Source organism: Phacochoerus africanus, chromosome 9, assembly GCF_016906955.1.
Source record: "Phacochoerus africanus isolate WHEZ1 chromosome 9, ROS_Pafr_v1, whole genome shotgun sequence".
Taxonomy (NCBI): domain Eukaryota; kingdom Metazoa; phylum Chordata; class Mammalia; order Artiodactyla; family Suidae; genus Phacochoerus; species Phacochoerus africanus.
The window spans coordinates 50,869,957-50,886,123 of record NC_062552.1 but is presented as its reverse complement, the minus strand read 5'-3'; the positions used below and the strand labels follow the sequence as shown (position 1 = coordinate 50,886,123).

Genomic DNA, 16,167 nt, shown 5'->3' with positions numbered 1-16,167 from the left:
GAGAGAATTTTTAGACTTCTGCTGCAACTGCAGCTCCCTTGAACTGGCTGCTGTCCTGCCTGGATCTGAGAAAGAGCCTTGTGAGATGCTCCACTCCGCCCACTGACCCTCAGTGTCTGGGCTCTGTGGCCTGCCGGCGTACCTTGAGTGTATAAATGCCATCTCATTTCAGAGACAAAAAATGAAAGCAAGACTGTCAGTCACTGAGTCCCAGGGACCAAAGAGCTAGGATGCTTTGGGCTACCCCTGGTTTATGTGTTTATTTTATTATTATTTTTTTTGCTTTTTAGGGCTGCACCCGAGGCATATGGAGGTTCCCAGGCTAGGGGTCCAATCGGAGCTACAGCTGCTGGCCTGCGCTACAGCCACAGCAACACCAGATCCAAGCTGCGTCTGCCACCTACACCACAGCTCACGGCAACACCGGATCCTTAACCCACTGAGCAAGGCCAAGGATGGAACCCGTAACCTCATGGTTCCTTGTCGGATTCATTTCTGCTCTGCCATAAAGGGAACTCCTGGGCTACCCCTGGTTTAAAATGCCATGTCCTGTTTTAGGACCTGTCCCAGGTTGATAAGGTGACATTCCTGCAACTATGGCCAAAAGAGGCCATCACATTAAGGTGCCATAAGGGCGTGCCTTTGGAAGGAAGGGGTGATACTCCCCTCTATGGTATCACATGCAAAATGGGAAGAGAAACGCCACCCCTGCCCTCGTTTGGAGCTGTCATGATTATCAAAAGCTTAAAGGTACGAAAGCATTTTATGAGCTGTTAAGTGGAGGGAGGAGATTATTAATAATAATTAACCAGTAGGCTGTTATGATAACCTGGCAAACTCTGACTAACAATCAGCTCTTTTCTGCGGGAGATAAGCAAGGTGTGGGAAAGAAAGGGTGAGAAGGAAGTTCAAGATCAAGGCTCCACATGGGATGTCTTCCCCTTGAATCAGAGATGCTGTAATGCCCAGAGTGCAGCTGCAAGGCATGAGGGTTTGGTCACCCTTTAATTATTCAGGTCATGACGCCCATCTATCAGTTCCCTTCTGATTCCACTTCCTTTCTTATCTGCCATTGCGTCAACCACTCTCTCCCGTGGCATCAAATAAATCTCCTGCCCTGTCCACACACGCAGCAGAAGCCTCAGCCTGGATCATCCTGCAGGTCTGTCCGCTTCCTGGGCCGGGCTCCGGAGCAGGGCTGAGAAAACGCCACAGCCCGGGCACAGGGCACCTCTTCCCGCACTGCCTGCAGTTTCCACTGAGTTTTCAGCACAGCCTAGCCCTCCTTCGACACGCCTGGCAGCAGCATTTTCCACTCACAGGGGCAGCTCTTCCCAACCTTATCGCTCTCTGCTGGCTGGCCCCCTCCGGCCCTCCCGGCCCATGACCTCCCCTTCCACTGCGGAAGGAAACACCCTGGACCTCCCTGACCCTGGCCCCACCTTCCTCTGAGCCCTGTTCCTGCCAGGCCAGCCCCCCCCCCACCTCCTCTGGCATCTGCTTTCTGCACACCCCTGTCCCCAGGTGCCCACCTCACCCACCATGGCCCTTTCCCCTCGCTGGCACTAGCTCCCCACCCCAACCTCCCCAGACCCCAAACCACTTTTAGCTCTCTCTCTCTTTTTGGCTATACCTGCAGCATGAGGAAGTTCCCAGGCCAGTGATCGAACCAGTGCCACAGCAGTGACAATGCCAGATCCTTAACCTGCTAGGCCACCAGGAGAACTCCCTTTAGCTTCCTCCCTTCTTTTTCTTTCTTTTCTTTCCTTCCTTTCTTTTTCTTTCTTTCTTTCTTTTTCTTTCTCTCTTTCTTCTTCTTTCTTTCTTTCTTTCTTTCTTTCTTTCTCTTTCTTTCTTCTTTCTTTCTTTCTTTCTCTTTCTTTTTCTTTCTTTTTCTTTCTCTCTCTCTCTCCCTCTCCCTCTCTCTCTTTCCTTCCTTCCCTCCCTCTCTTTCTTTTTCTTTCTCCCTCCCTTCCTTCCTTTCCGACTTTTAGGGCCGTACCCGCAGCATATGCATGTTCCCAGGCTAGGGTCTAATCAGAACTTCAATGGACGGCCTACACCAGAGCCACAGCAACACAGGATCCGAACCACACCACAGCTCATGGCAATGCTGGATCCTTAAGCCACTGATCGAGGCCAGGGATTGAACCTGTGTCCTCATAGATGCTAATCAGATTCGTCCCCACTGAGTCCCGATGGGAACTCCATGCTAACTGATATTTTCAGTTCCACCATATTCCAGGCACTGTCTCAGCTCTGCTGTACACATAGCAGCCACTGGTCCCATGTGGTCACTGGGCACTGGAAATGCGACCGGTGTGGCCAGGAACCTGAGTTTTGAATCTCATTTTAATTAATTTAAATGTCAAACCCAAAGCAGTGTGAGACAGTTTTGCATTAAATATGACCTGTTTTGGTAGGACTAGCTTTTACTTCCACTGCAGCTAATCTGCATCCAAATTGAGTGGGCTATAGGTATAAAATATGCAGGGGATTTCAAAGCCTTGAGAACGAAAAAACTACACCTGTGAAGTGCCTTGCAAGTGATTTTTTTTTATACTGATTATATGTTGAGATGATAGTATTTTGAATACAGTGAGTTAAACGAAGTGTTATTAAAATAGCATTCACCTATTTCTTTTTGCTTTTTATCGTGGCTACTAGAACCTTTAAGATCATGTGGACGGGAGTTCCCGTTGTGGCACAGCGCAAACAAATCCGACTAGCATTCCATGAAGATGCAGGCTCGATCCCTGGCCTTGCTCAGTGGGTTAAGGATCTGGCGTTGCTGTGAGCTGTGGTGTAGGCCGGCAGCTGCAGCTCCGATTTGACCCCTTGTCTGGGAACCTCCATATGCCGAGGAAAGCAATAAAAAAAAAAAAATAAAGATCACATGGACAGCTTGCATTCTATTTCTGGTGGAGAGGGCAGTCTACATGCTCATTTAAGGGGGTTCAACTATTACTCTAACTTTACAGATAAGGAAATTGACCCTCCAAGAGTTTAGGTAACGTACCCAAGGTCACACAGTTATCAAGTGCTGGAGCCTGTCGTCAGAGTGCTCTTTTTCTAAGCATTCTGCTTACAAAGGGCCTGCACTTGGACTTTTTGAAAATCTTACTGGGTGAGGAGAGAACATAGAAAGAGAAGGAAAGAAAGAAAGAAAGGGAGAGAGGAAGGTAGAAAGATGAAAAAGAAGCCTATGTCTTCTTTTTCCTGACCTAGAGGCAGGCATACAGTGGGCTCTCACTCAATGCTTGTCCCACGAGTGACACCTGGGGAGGCGACACCTGGAGAGGTGTACCCTGTGCCCCTACCTGTGCGTAGCGCCCGCTGCATATGGCGCCTCTCCAGTCGGGAACATTGATGCAGTCTGGGTGCCGGACCAGCCAGTTGTCGTCCTTGGTGAGGTAGGAGCCAGGGTACTCGGACACGGAGCCATCCACGTCGTGGAACACCGACGTCTTATCCCCGTCCATGTCCAGCTGGTTGAACCAGGGTCCAGGCTCTCCGAAGAACACTCTGGAAGTAATCTGACAAAGCCCGGGAAAGTCAGGCTGGGCTAGGAGGCAAAGGGAAGCTGCAGCCGTCATGTGGCCTGGGAGACGTTTCCAACTTCCGCTGACAATTACAAACCAGCCAAGCCAAAGATGCCGTGCGGCAGGTAGGAAACCGCACGGCTGACCTCTCGGATGAGGCCAGAAAAACAGCCCAACATTCACTGTGCCTCAACGCACAGACCCGACACATTATTTTGGCTTCTGCTCACTGGAGGGCTGGCTGCTGTGTGTGACCCTGGAGAGCGTCCTGATACGCGGCTCCAAACACCGCAGGGCAAACTATAGCCTTTGGAATAGATAAGCAAGGAGATCCTGCTGGGTGGCACTGGGAACGATGTCTGGTCACTTGCGATGGAGCATGACAATGGGAGAAAAAAGAACGGATACATGTATGTGTGACTGGGTCACCTTGCTGTGTGGCAGAAAACGGACAGAACCCTGTAAACCAGCTATCATGGAAAAAATAAAAATCATAAAAAAATTTTAAAAAGCACTGCATGGGGTGGGGTCAAAGGAGCGTGTGTGCGTGCGTGTGTAGGAGAGAGAGTGAGGTCGAGGTGGTAGTGATAACAGATAATAAATAACAGATAATAAAGTACATTATGTGTATCATGCACACACACGCGCACACACGCAGAGGTCGGGTGGGTGTGTCTGAGGAAGAATGTGCATGTGACTGTGTGGTGTGTTTCAGGAACACAGCCTTGCCACACGAGCCCTTGCAGAGTTCCATGACTGCCCTCTTTCAGGCCTTTCAGCGGCCTGAGTAAAGAAATGAAGTAACGCGTTTTCACATCTTTTCCTCCCCCAGCCTGCCAGGAACTGGGTAGACGGGCAGAGGGCAGGAACAGAGGGGTGGCTGAGGGGGGAAGTCCTGGGAAATCTGTAACCCAGAGAAAACGCACCAGGAGCCCTGGACCTGCCTGGTCTCAAGGGCGGCCCTTAGTCCTGACCTCCTCACCCCCAGCTACTAATCCGTCGGCCGTCCAGGGCTAGGAGGGCCCTGTTTCTGTCCCATTCTCAGGGAGAGATTAAACAGCATCCTCAGCAAAGATTCCTTGGGACATTGGGGTTTTTTAGATGAACGGTGCCAACTGAAGGGGCCCGGTCACAAGACGTGGGAGGGTGAAACCAAGAGCCCTGGAGGAGCAGCCTCGGACCCTGGAGGGCAGCGGAAGGCTCCCCCTGAGGCCGGGCTGGGGTTGGGGCCGGGTGAGGGCTGGCAGGCATTTACCCAGACTTGACCTGTGGGGTAACCTACACTTGTACTTTTCCAGTTTGGATGCAGACAGAACTGGGACGTGGCCCAGCCTGCTTGGAGGAGGCCGTTCAACCCCTGTGGTGGTGGCAACGGCTCAAACTCCGGGGCCCAGGGGACCTGTGAATCACTGCCCAAAGTCTGGGTTAGCCGGGAGCCTGCTCCGGCGCCTCGCTCACCGGGACGTCCTCAAAGGCAATGTTGGTGACGTTGTTATGGGGGCAGCTCTGCCAGGCGTTGTTCAGGCGGAAGGCCAGGGCGCTGGTGTGCCGGCCCTCCAGGGCCGCAAACTTGCGGAAAGTGCAGTTCTGGACGTTGATGGGGCCGTCGTAGAACTGAATGCCTCGGATCGGAAAATTTCTATGGAGACAGGGAAGCCCGTGGTCAGGCTAATCGGCATGTTGTTTGCACCCTCCCAGGAGGATGGGAAGAGACTTTCTGGGCAAAGCATCCTTGAGTCCCACCTCCCCAAATGCCCCCTATTACAGAACATTAATTAATCCACAGAGAAAGCGTTTCTGGACACAGTCAGTGTCAACAAATGATTGCTGAATGAGTTACTGGATGGATGGAGGGATGGACGGATGACTGTTTCGTTGCTGGCTTGAGGTATGAGGGATGGTCGTCTATACAGACATTTCCCCCAATTTTTCCATCCGATGAAAACTCATTGGATAAGTACCGTAAATACTGGTGAAGCGTGCCAATATCATGCCCCTTGGGAGAGTAGAACCCTTAGTCATTATCGCCTTAATCTCAGATGTTGTAACAATTTAATTCAATTAAGACTCAGCTGAGTTTCCTCTCTGTGAGTAAGGCTTTCGAGGGGCAGCAGGCTGGGTTTGGGAAACGAGGGAAGGGAAGGACAGAGAATCGAAGGTGATGATGAAACGGTTAACCAATTGCAATGCGACATTTCCAGCATCCCGAGAAGAGAGTGCAGGCCCCACTGAGACGGCAGGACTGTGAACAGCCAGAGGACCCTGACAGCCAGGTAGGAAGAGGCTAAAGGCTTGGTGATGGAGGTAGGAGGGACTGGAGGAGAACTGGGGACTTGAGACTTCTGCCTTGGGTCCAGCAGGGGGCGGAGTGCTCAAGATGTCTCTCTCTGTCAGGGGACTCCAGAGCAGGGCTGGGGAAGCAAGGGCCTAAGTGGAGCTGGCTGGGCTTCCTGATGGTCCTTCTTGGGCCTGGCTGCAAATCTAGGCTTACTCAGTCTTTAAGCCCAGTTATTTTTTTCTTTATGGGGCTGCCCCTGTGGCACATGGAAGTCCCCAGGATAGGGGTCAAATCAGAGCTGCGGCTGTCGGTCTACACCACAGCCACAGCAGTGCAGGATCTGAGCCTCATCTGTGACCTATGTCCCAGCTTATGGCAATGCCAATCCTTAACCCACTGAGCGAGGCCTGGGATCGAACCCACATCCTCATGGAAACTAGTCAGGTTTGTTACCACTGAGCCACTGCAGGAATTCCCGTTCAAGCCCAGTTTTTATGTTTTTTTTCTTTTCTTTTTCTTTTTAGGGCTGCACCTGTGGCATATGGAGGTTCCCAGGCTAGGGGTCGAATCGGAGCTGTAGCTGTCGGCCTACGTCACAGCCACAGCAACGCCAGATCTGAGTCACGTCTGCAACCTACACCACAGCTCACGGCAAGGCCGGAACCTTGACCCACCAAGCGAGGCCAGGGATCCTAGTTGGGTTTGTTAACTGCTGAGCTCTGATGGAAACTCCCAATTTTGATGCTTTTACTGGTATCTCTACCTCTAGGCCAAGGCCCTCTCCTTTCTCAGTGAACATAAAAGACAAAGGGCAGGAAGAGGGAAAGGGAAGTTGAAAAGGGAATCTGACCGTGGGGAGAGACCACATTCCAGCTGTTCCCCATCTTCAACGCTGGGCTCCCCTCTTCAGATAAGGTACCGAGGAAGGGCCTGGTGGTACCAGCCTTGGCAATGTGCCCTCAGTGGACTCCAAGGACTGGTGGTGTTTTTATATTTCTAATTGACTGACGTCATCACCCTGAATCCTGATTCTCAAGGCATTTTTTCCATTTAAGGTATTTTCGGGACAGCCTGTTCCTACCAGGTCTCTATTTAAAAACTGTGTGCTTACTTTTACCCCGGGACCCCTACCCAGGCCCCTACAAGATGCATCCCTTACGATCATGACCACACGGTCCTGGCCTCATGCCCACAAATGCAGTTTGAGGAACTTGCCTGCGTCACACAGAGCTGTCAGGCCTCCATAAACAACCTCACCTCTGGAAACCATCAGAACACTCTGGCCCCAGGAGGCTGGTAACCCTCCCGCCAAGACACCCAGCTACGCAAACCCAGAGCTGCTCATAAAAATGATCTGAAGGGACTACTCCATCACTTAGGCTAGACAGAAACAAGGGCTTCTGGATTGCTGGGGGCCAAAGGACACCGGGGTTCTGCCTGCGAAATCTTTTCAAAGAGACACATCCACTTAGCCTGGGAGGTTAAGCCTGCGTCCTACCTGCAGAGGCAGGAATGATCTGTTCCTGGAGAAAGAGAGAAGAAAGCTCGGGGTGAGGGGATGGGAAGGGCGGATCTTAGTGCTCAGAGAACAGGGTCCACCTGATGCTTGTGGCTTAGCCCTGCTCTCTGGCTTGAATTCTTATCTGAGCAGAAATATCAACAGAAGGAGAGACTTCCTCACCACTGACCACCATGTGATAGCTATGTCACCCTGCTGACTCAAATTCGACTCAATTTGGGGTTTTTTTTGTTTGTTTGTTTGTTTTTTAGGGCTGCACCCTCGGCATATGGAGCTTCCCAGGCTAGGGGTCGAATGGGAGCTACAGCTTCCGGCCTACACCAGAGCCACGGCCACACAGGATCCGAGGGATCCGAGCCACATCTGCGACCTACACCACAGCTCACAGCAACTCGGGATCCTTAACCCACTGAGCGAGGCCACGGATTGAACCCGCAACCTCACAGTTCCTAGTCGGATTCGTTTCTGCTGCGCCATGACGGGAACTCCTCGACTCAGTTTTTTGACTTCTCTCACTGACCCACGCTGCAGCTTTCCCAGGAATTGACCGAATCCCTCTGTTCTGGTAGCTCATCAACTCTCCAAGTGACCCCCTCCCTCTCCCCCTCCCCCGGGTTATCATCCAGCAACAGAATGCCCATGACCCTTTGGGACAGCCCTGCGGTTCCAATGCTGCACAAATGTGCTTGCTAGAAACGTCTTTCCCACATGACACCAATTCTAATGCTCAGGCCCCTCACTTAGCAGAGTGAGGTTCACTGGGTCTGTGCGTGGCAGCCCTGAGAATGTGTGATAGCATCGCCCGTGCTGGTTCCCCCACAGGCCGGGTCCATTTTCTGCCCGAAGACCTCCATCTGGGTGTGACACAACTTTGGGTTGTGTCACCCTCCTGGTTATTCTCCTTTAAGGGCTTTGGGCTGACTACCACCGCACCGGGCCCAGAAGTGGATGAGATGCTGTCCGAGGGGAGAAGAAGCCAAAGTCGCCAATCCTGGACACGACATTCCCATTAACGCGGCTCAAACCGCACCATGCATCTTGAGAGCCCTGTCACCCTGTTGACTCAAATTCGACACACTTTTTCGACTTCTCCCTCTCATTCTAGAGTTCACCTCCCTGCTGGTAAATCTCAATTGTTTTAGGGATTTCTCTGACCAGAAGAGGACAGAGGAATTCATAGTCAGCAGGTAGCAATCGCATACTAGCATTTTTCCTTCCACGGCTATCACTAAGGTTAAGCCACGCAGAATAAGGAAGCCACCAGGGTTGCAAACCTACTGGCCTATAGGGAGGGTCCTTCCGCTGTGGTCCAAGCCGCCCGGGCCCCAGATCCTGTTGTCCATCATCTCTGTCCCCACGTTGCCACTCTCGCCAACAAACAGGCTGTTCTTGATCTCCTGCTTGGAACCGTCATCATACGGGAAGGTTCCACCACTGCAGAGAGAGGACGCCTGGGATGAGTTGTTCAGAGACAGAATCCCACAGAGGGCCAAGCGCCATGAGAGCTGTTCTTACCTGGCCAGGGTCAGGCCGATGCCATTGTCAGCAAACCTGAGGACAAGAGCAGATAGTCAGGGCATGTGCTCGCTCAGTTATATCGTGGAGAGAAGGCTTCCTTGCCCCCCTTAATTGGTCACAATAATATAGAGAAATACATTTATTTCTCTATTTCCATGCAGAGTTCCTGATCTCCCACTTTTTTGTTTGTTTGTTTGTTTTTGGCTTTTAAGGCCACACCTGCAGCATAGGGAGGTTCCCAGGCTAGGGGTCTAATCGGAGCTGTAGCTGCCAGCCTACGCCACAGCCACAGCAACATGGGATCCGAGCTGCGTCTGCGACTGACACCACAGCTCATGGCAACGCTGGATTCTTAACCCACTGAGCAAGGCCAGGGATCGAACCCACCACCTCATGGTTCCTAGTTGGATTCGTTAACCACTGAGCCACGACGGGAACTCCCGGTAATTTATATCTTCAACAGCATAGTGAGAAATCAATGTGACCAAGGATCCAGACAAACAAGAAGGTGCTGGTTTCGTCCATCCTTCCTTTCACTGACTGGTTACGTGACCTGACAGAGCTGAGCCCAGAGACTCTTTGGGGGCAAACCGCAGTGCCTTGCATGGTGGGCTGAAGCTACACGCTGCTTTCAGGGGATTTTTTTGTCTCGGTGCCTGCTGCCACCTGATGCCCCTGCCTGGCTGGGCAACTAGGTCAAACATCAGTACAACTGGGTTCCTGTCTCTGCCTTGCTCGCTCCTGTTCCCTGCCCCCAGGAGAGCAGTGTCGTCCCCACGTTGTACCAATGCCACGTGACTCTCCACTCACCGGCAGCTGTCCAGCCAAACGTCCCCACCACGCAGCCAGGCCCCGTGGTCCTGGTTCTTGTAGGCGGTGAAGTGCTTGATGATGGCTGGCTCCCGGGGCTTCAGCGGGTCAGCATCCTGGTGGGGGCTGTATCTGGAACACACCGTGGGGAGCACAGGGGATGGTGTTGGGGGGACTCTTGAACAGAGTCTCTCCTGGGCAGAGGGCATCTCTTTGTCACGGTGCCCTGGGAGACACTGAATAAACAGCAACGTGCACCACCTGGCTCTGGGATGCCCTTTCTGAGCTTGACATAGCAGTCAGAGGGCTGTTCTCCAGGGTCCAGCCCGATGCAGGCTATGGACAGGTCACTTCTCATTCATCATTGCCACAGAGGATGCCCCCCTCCCCACTCCAAGAAGGGGGTCAAAGCACAGAAGCTAATTCAGACAGCTTCTCACACCCGGTATGCGGTGTCGCCCCTGTGTCCGGGAAGGGGAGTCTGAGATGCCCAGCTCTCTACTCACTAGGGGGGTAACCTTGACTTTTCTGGGCATCTACAGCTTAGCCACCAAATGGATTGCTGAACCTGGATGCTGCTGATGTCCTGGCCAGCAAGGCTTCCATGGATGTGATCATGTCACTGGTGTTAGCCACTTTCAACAGAGACCAAACACCTTGGTCTCTTTAAAGGGTACTGATTTTCCAAATTATCTTTTTGTGTGTGTGTGTGTGCTATTTTAGAGCTGCACCTGTGGCATATGGAGGTTCCCGGGCCAGGGGTCGAACTGGAGCTGTAGCCCCTGGCCTACACCACAGCCACAGCAATGCCAGATCCAAGCCGAGTCTGCATGCGACCTACACCACAGCTCATGGCAACGCTGGATCCTTAACCTACTGAGCGAAGGATCCTTAACCTACTGAGCGAAGCCAGGGATCGAACCCAAATCTTCATGGATGCTAGTTGGGTTTGTTAACTGCTGAGCCATGAAGGAAACTCCCTGATTTTCCAAATTATTGTGAGGTTTTGACAGTAGCTTTGAAAAGCAACCCCTGGTCTTCAGCTGAGCTTTTTTTTTTTTTTTTTTTTTCTTTTGAGGGCTGCACCTGCAGCATATGGACATTTCCAGGCTAGGGGTCCATCAGAGCTGCAGCCGCCTGCCCATGCCACAGCCACAGCAACTTGGCATCTGAGTCACGTGTACAACCTAAACCACAGCTCACGGCAATACTAGATCCCCAATCCACTGGACCCCCGACCCAGGGATCAAACCCGCCCCCTCATGGATAGTAGTCGGATTCATTTCCACTGCGATACAAGGGGAACACCCTCCAGATTTATTTATAGATACAAGCTTCATGTTCCTTCCTATGAAACACCTCCCTTCTCTTCTCTTCACCTTCTTATCCTGGCCTGACCTGCTCTGGTCCTGGCCAGCCCTGCTGACCTACTAAAAAGCAGCTATTGGCTTTTGCTGAGGGATCTGGATAGCTCTAGGAATATCTTTTTCCTTTCAGCTGCTGGAGCCTCAACTGGAATTCAGATTTCGCCCTGCTCAGATTTTCACCACAGTACCCTCAGCAATTAGCTCAACGTATAGGACATAGAAAGTGCCCAACAGATACCTAATGAATGAATGAATGAACGAGCGAGTGAGTGAGTGAAGGGAAGAGGGATGAATGGAGGGGCCACCATGGAGTGTATGTGTTCCGAGGGTTGATTACCTGGCGGAGATGATAGCGAGGAAGGGCCGCTTATCCTTGGCAGAAGCCTCTGTAGTTTTGACTCCATTGTCTATGATCATGCCAGCCTGGGGAGAGGGGACATTCAGGGACAAATTAGATTCTCCTGCAGGCTGCAGGCACTGTCTCACACCCAGCTTTACTGTATACGCTTGAATGTCCCAGTAAAACTAGCCTGGCTCTCAGGATGCATTAACAGAAGAAAGGGGTCTGCAGCCAAGGGGGTGAAAAACTCTGCATGGTTCTGCGATGCTCAAGTCAAATCTGGGATATGTATCCCCTTTGAGGTGCAGATGAGGACACTGGGGTCTAGAGGGACTGAGTATCTTATCTAAGGCCACACAGCTAAGTCCATGTCCAGAACTCACACTGCCTCAGGCATTTATAAGCCCAGCCTCCAAATTAAGAATGACAGATATGCTTTCTTGGGAAAGGTGTCCGCAGAGATGTAAAGAAATGCTGAAATGTCTCTGCCCTGGGGCAGGGGGCTGTGATCCTCTCTCCATCTTGTCTTGGTTCTTGCCTGACCCAAGGAAAGAACCTCACTTCTTTGGCTCCATGGTGCCCACTTAATCAGCCATGGGTGAGTGGGAGTCAAGTCAGCTGTGTGAGGCTGCCCCCGGAGGCCAAGTTCAGTGTTCCTTTGGGGTCAGATTCCCTGGACCTCTCAGGGATGCTCAAACTTAGTGTCTCTTCTTTAGATAATGACAGGCACTCTGGCTATCAAGTTCCTCAACTGACTTTTTTTTTTTTTTCTTTTTTGGCCACCCCGAGGCATATGGAGTTCCCAGGCCAGTGATCAGATCAGAGCCACAGTTGTGACCCATGCTGTAATTGCGGCAACGCTGGATCCTTTAACCCACTGTGCTGGGCCAGAGATGGAACCTGCATCCTGGCGCTGCAGAAATGCTTCCAATCCTGTTGTGCCACAGAAGGAACTCCCTTCAACTGTTTTTGTTTTTGTTTTAATTAACTTTTGTTTGTTTCTTTGTTTTTTTAGGGCTGCATCTGTGGCATATGGAAGTTCCCAGGCTAGGGGTCCAACTGGAGCTGCAGCTGCTGGTCTACACCCCAGCCATAGCCACATGGGATCTGAGCAGCATCTATGACCTACAATGTAGCTTGAAGCAATGCTGGAGATCCTTAATCCACTGAGCAAGGCCAGGGATCGAACCCACATCCTCATAAACACTATGGTGGGTTCTTAACCGGCTGAGCCACAATGGTTGAACCCCCCACTTCACTAACTTATGATGGAGCAGTGGTGATGTGACTTAGAAGAAGTGGGCTAGATTCTCAGGAGCAATGACCTTGGTAAATCCCTTCACCTTGCAGCCTCAGGTGTAGGCTCTTGCAGGATGGGCTGATAAACCGAGTTCCACTGTGAGAACCAAGTAAGAGAGCCTAGAGGAAGGGTCTGGGAGCAGGACCCTCAATCGGTGGTGTGGAGTTGGAGCCCCTCCTTTGCTCAGGCAGCCCAATCAATCCGGCCTGAGGTTCCTCTTCGCTCTGTTCCCACCCTGCTACCTTCCCCAAGGCCCACCCCTCCACCTGTGCCCAGGAGTCCTCGCCTGCTTCCTTGTTGGAAACCATCCTCCCTCCTCTACGTCTCCTCTTCCAACCTCTCCAGACATCCAGGTACCACGTGGCCCACTGCCGCTCACGGGAAGGCCTCCCAAAGAAGGGGTCTCGACCAGCAGCCAATGCATTTCTCTCCTGTGCCCCTCCCTCCATGGCAACACGGCCTCTGCACCTGTCCTGTCTGAACACAACTCTCCCAGGGCCATGGCAGCCTCAGAAATGCCCACTCGGAGCCTGTGCTAATTCTCTCTCCTCTGTCTGGGTGACCCTGGTGGCCTCCTGACCTTGACCCTCTGCTTCGGGAAACTTCTTTCTCGGCTTCTCGGACATGATACTGATGGGGCCTCCCTGTGCCCGCACTGCCCAGTCCCCCTTCCGGGCCCCCTTGCCCCACCCCTCTCTTAGGTGGAAGCACGGTCTATTCTGAGATGATTTCTCTTCTTTATGGGCTTCTCCCTGGTTGAGCCTTTTTTTGTTTGTTTGTTTTTAACCGTGAATGCATCCACTGCCCTCTAGGGGGCCTCAGTTTCTTCATCTGTACCACTAGGGATTGCACCAGAAGACCAGCCTTGACATTCGGGGCTCTGTCTAGGCACTGCCCCTGTGCCCCCAAGACCACCTGTGCCCCCAGTGCAGGGTCTCAGCCTCCCTCCCAAGCTCCATTCCCGAGTGCCCTTGACCCTGGTTGTGATGTTGTGGTCTCCGCCTCCCTCTCTAGTTGCCTTCCCGCGTGCCCTTGACTCTGGCCATGATGTTGTCCTGATTGCAGGTCCTTGATGTGCTCAAAATCCCAGTCCTTTTCCCCAGCACCAGACACACAGAACTCCTGACACATAACTGAAGGCGACTGAGGAATTTCTGTTTTCTCCTGCCTCCTTAGTGCTGCCTGGAGGGAGAAAGCCCATCCCACTAACGAGACAAAAGCAACAGAGGAAAGGATGCCAATGGTGCCTCCATCTTGCTCCAGAACCACGCCCTGCTCTTCTCTACCGCAGAGGTCAGGCCTGGCTTCTCACAGTCATCATCACCCCCACCCCCACCAAGTGCTCTGCAAAGTCAAACTCAGGAGTCTGGCTCAGGGGCCGCCAGGAGAGGCAGCCTGGGTGAGGGCACATCTTGCTTCTCCTTCTGGCTCTAACCAGAAGCTAAGTGGAGGCCCAGGCAGGAGCAGCCACAGGAGGGTCTCGCTGAGGACGGCCAGTGGCTGGGAGGCCGTGCAAAGCCTCTTCCTTTTCTTCAAGACCAAGGCTAGGAATGCAGCTGTTGCCGGCTGCCGCCAAGTGCCTGTTCTGGCTCTAATCATCTGCAGGCCTGGGAAGGCGGACCAGCAGGCGGGCATGGAGGCGCGGCCTGGAAGCTCTTACCCGGTAGTTGGAGTGTGCTCGGTTGTTATGGAATTTCCCCAGTGGGACGTGCTCCGAATAACCTGGAGAGTACTTTCCGGCTGAAGGGCCCGTTGGGACGTGGTGAAAAATGAACCAAAATCCAGTTTCCTGGTGGAGGAGGGCACAGGGGGAAGACACAGAATTCAGCACCAGGGAGGTTCTTGTAGGGGGGACCAGATGGCCCAAACTAGCGGTGGCTCTAGGGCTATCACCCATTTGGGCCCACCGCTCAGCTTCAAACACACCTATGGTGAACAACAAAAAGCCTGAGACAAATATATTCCAAGGGAGAGGGGTCGACCTTGACTGTTAAAGCCCTTCCTGAGGGTCCTACTGTACCAGCCATGGGCACCAAAGGGCTGGATGTCAGAGTCACTGTCAGGGTTGTGCTCATCCTCATGATATGTCATGAGTGTTTCTTAGCTTTTTCCTTTCCTTCTGCAGGTATGGAAGCTGAGCCCCAGAAGCAGTACCTGACCTGCTCAGGGTCCCCAGGATGGTAAGCAGGACACAGGGGTGGGTAAGAGCAAGGCTGTGTAGACAGAATTCTGTGTTTGTATCCTGCGTGTGCTCCCTGGGCACGTTGGCTCTCCCTGCCTTACTTTCCTCATTCATCAGATGAGGGTCGACACAAGAATTAAATCATTTGAGGTCAGACCAGGAGTTCCCATTGTGGCGCAGCGGAAATGAAGCTGACTAGGAATGATGAGATTGTGGGTTCGATCCCTGGCCTTGCTCAGTGGGTTAAAGATCCAGTATTGCCATGAGCTGTGGGGTAGGTCACAGAGGTGGCTTGGATCTGGCATTGCTGTGGCTGTGGCTGGCAGCTGTAGCTCTGATTCCATCCCTAGCCTGGGAACCTCCACATGCCTCAAAGGCAGCCCTAAAAAGCAAAAAAAAAAAAAAAAGTTATTTAAGCTCAGACTACTGATATGCCAGGCATCTAATAATGGGTTATTACCCAAAAAGTGCATATTACTCATTAGCTCTGGTCACCAGTATGATGAAGGGACAGCGGCATTGCTTAAGACCAAATCCATCTGACTCCCCAGCTGGCTTTTTTCCTCTTCTTTCTAAGCCTGACTGCATAGATACCTAGACGTGGAGCTAAGAGCATACATATTGGAGGGTTAGCCCTGGTGGGCTCTTGTCCCCCAGCCCCACCCATCGAAGGAAGGTTTCTGCTCACCTCGGATCCTGCAGCAGCACAGTTTATGAGGTTGTTGTTGGGATTGGCCATCCAGAAGGTGGACACAGCACTGTGGGCAGAGGGCAGAGATTGAATGGCGTCAGACCCAGGGCTACTGGCTCCCACTCTGCGGCTTGGTTGGGGGCACATCAGGCATTCTAATGTTGAAGAGCCCCTTATCAGTGATTTGAGAAGCCCCTGATTGGTTGATCCAAAACCCACTTGTCTCACTCAAGTGCATGCATTTACGCACTTAACATGCTCAGGATTTGAATGGGGCACGGATCTTAAAGGTAGAAGGAGTTTGTGGGTGAGTAAACGTAAGTCAGGAGAACCCAGAAAAGTGGCAGCTACTCAAGGAGAGCCCCTGGACTCCAAGCGCTGACCGCACAGGACGCTCTCTTGTCTCTGCCTCTGCCTCTCTCGTGTCTAGAAACAGACCAGTGCAGCTGGTGCCGCGAGTACACTCTGTGGGGAAAAGCCCGAGGATGACACCCGTGGTCCTCTTGGGACAAGAACGATGCCCATGAGGCACCCTGAGAAGGGCGAGGTAGAAAACACACCCCTGCCCTCTGAGCAGCCTAGAGCAGCGGGCAGGGAAAGGGCCGTAAGGTGTAAGGTGC

The 16,167-nt window shown here is 52.4% G+C and overlaps 1 protein-coding gene across 1 annotated transcript in view; it reads right to left on the bottom strand.

Annotated features, from left to right (window-relative positions):
- Positions 1-16,167, bottom strand: part of CEMIP (cell migration inducing hyaluronidase 1) — a 168,945-nt gene that overhangs the window by 19,220 nt on the left and 133,558 nt on the right. Inside the window, exons 15-22 of the mRNA XM_047795501.1 lie at positions 15,545-15,614; positions 14,335-14,463; positions 11,372-11,457; positions 9,668-9,799; positions 8,855-8,890; positions 8,618-8,773; positions 5,001-5,181; positions 3,321-3,536 (exon numbers count right to left, since the gene is read on the bottom strand). Of these exons, the coding sequence (XP_047651457.1) occupies positions 3,321-3,536; positions 5,001-5,181; positions 8,618-8,773; positions 8,855-8,890; positions 9,668-9,799; positions 11,372-11,457; positions 14,335-14,463; positions 15,545-15,614 (1,006 nt within the window). The remainder of the gene's footprint in view (positions 1-3,320; positions 3,537-5,000; positions 5,182-8,617; positions 8,774-8,854; positions 8,891-9,667; positions 9,800-11,371; positions 11,458-14,334; positions 14,464-15,544; positions 15,615-16,167) is intronic.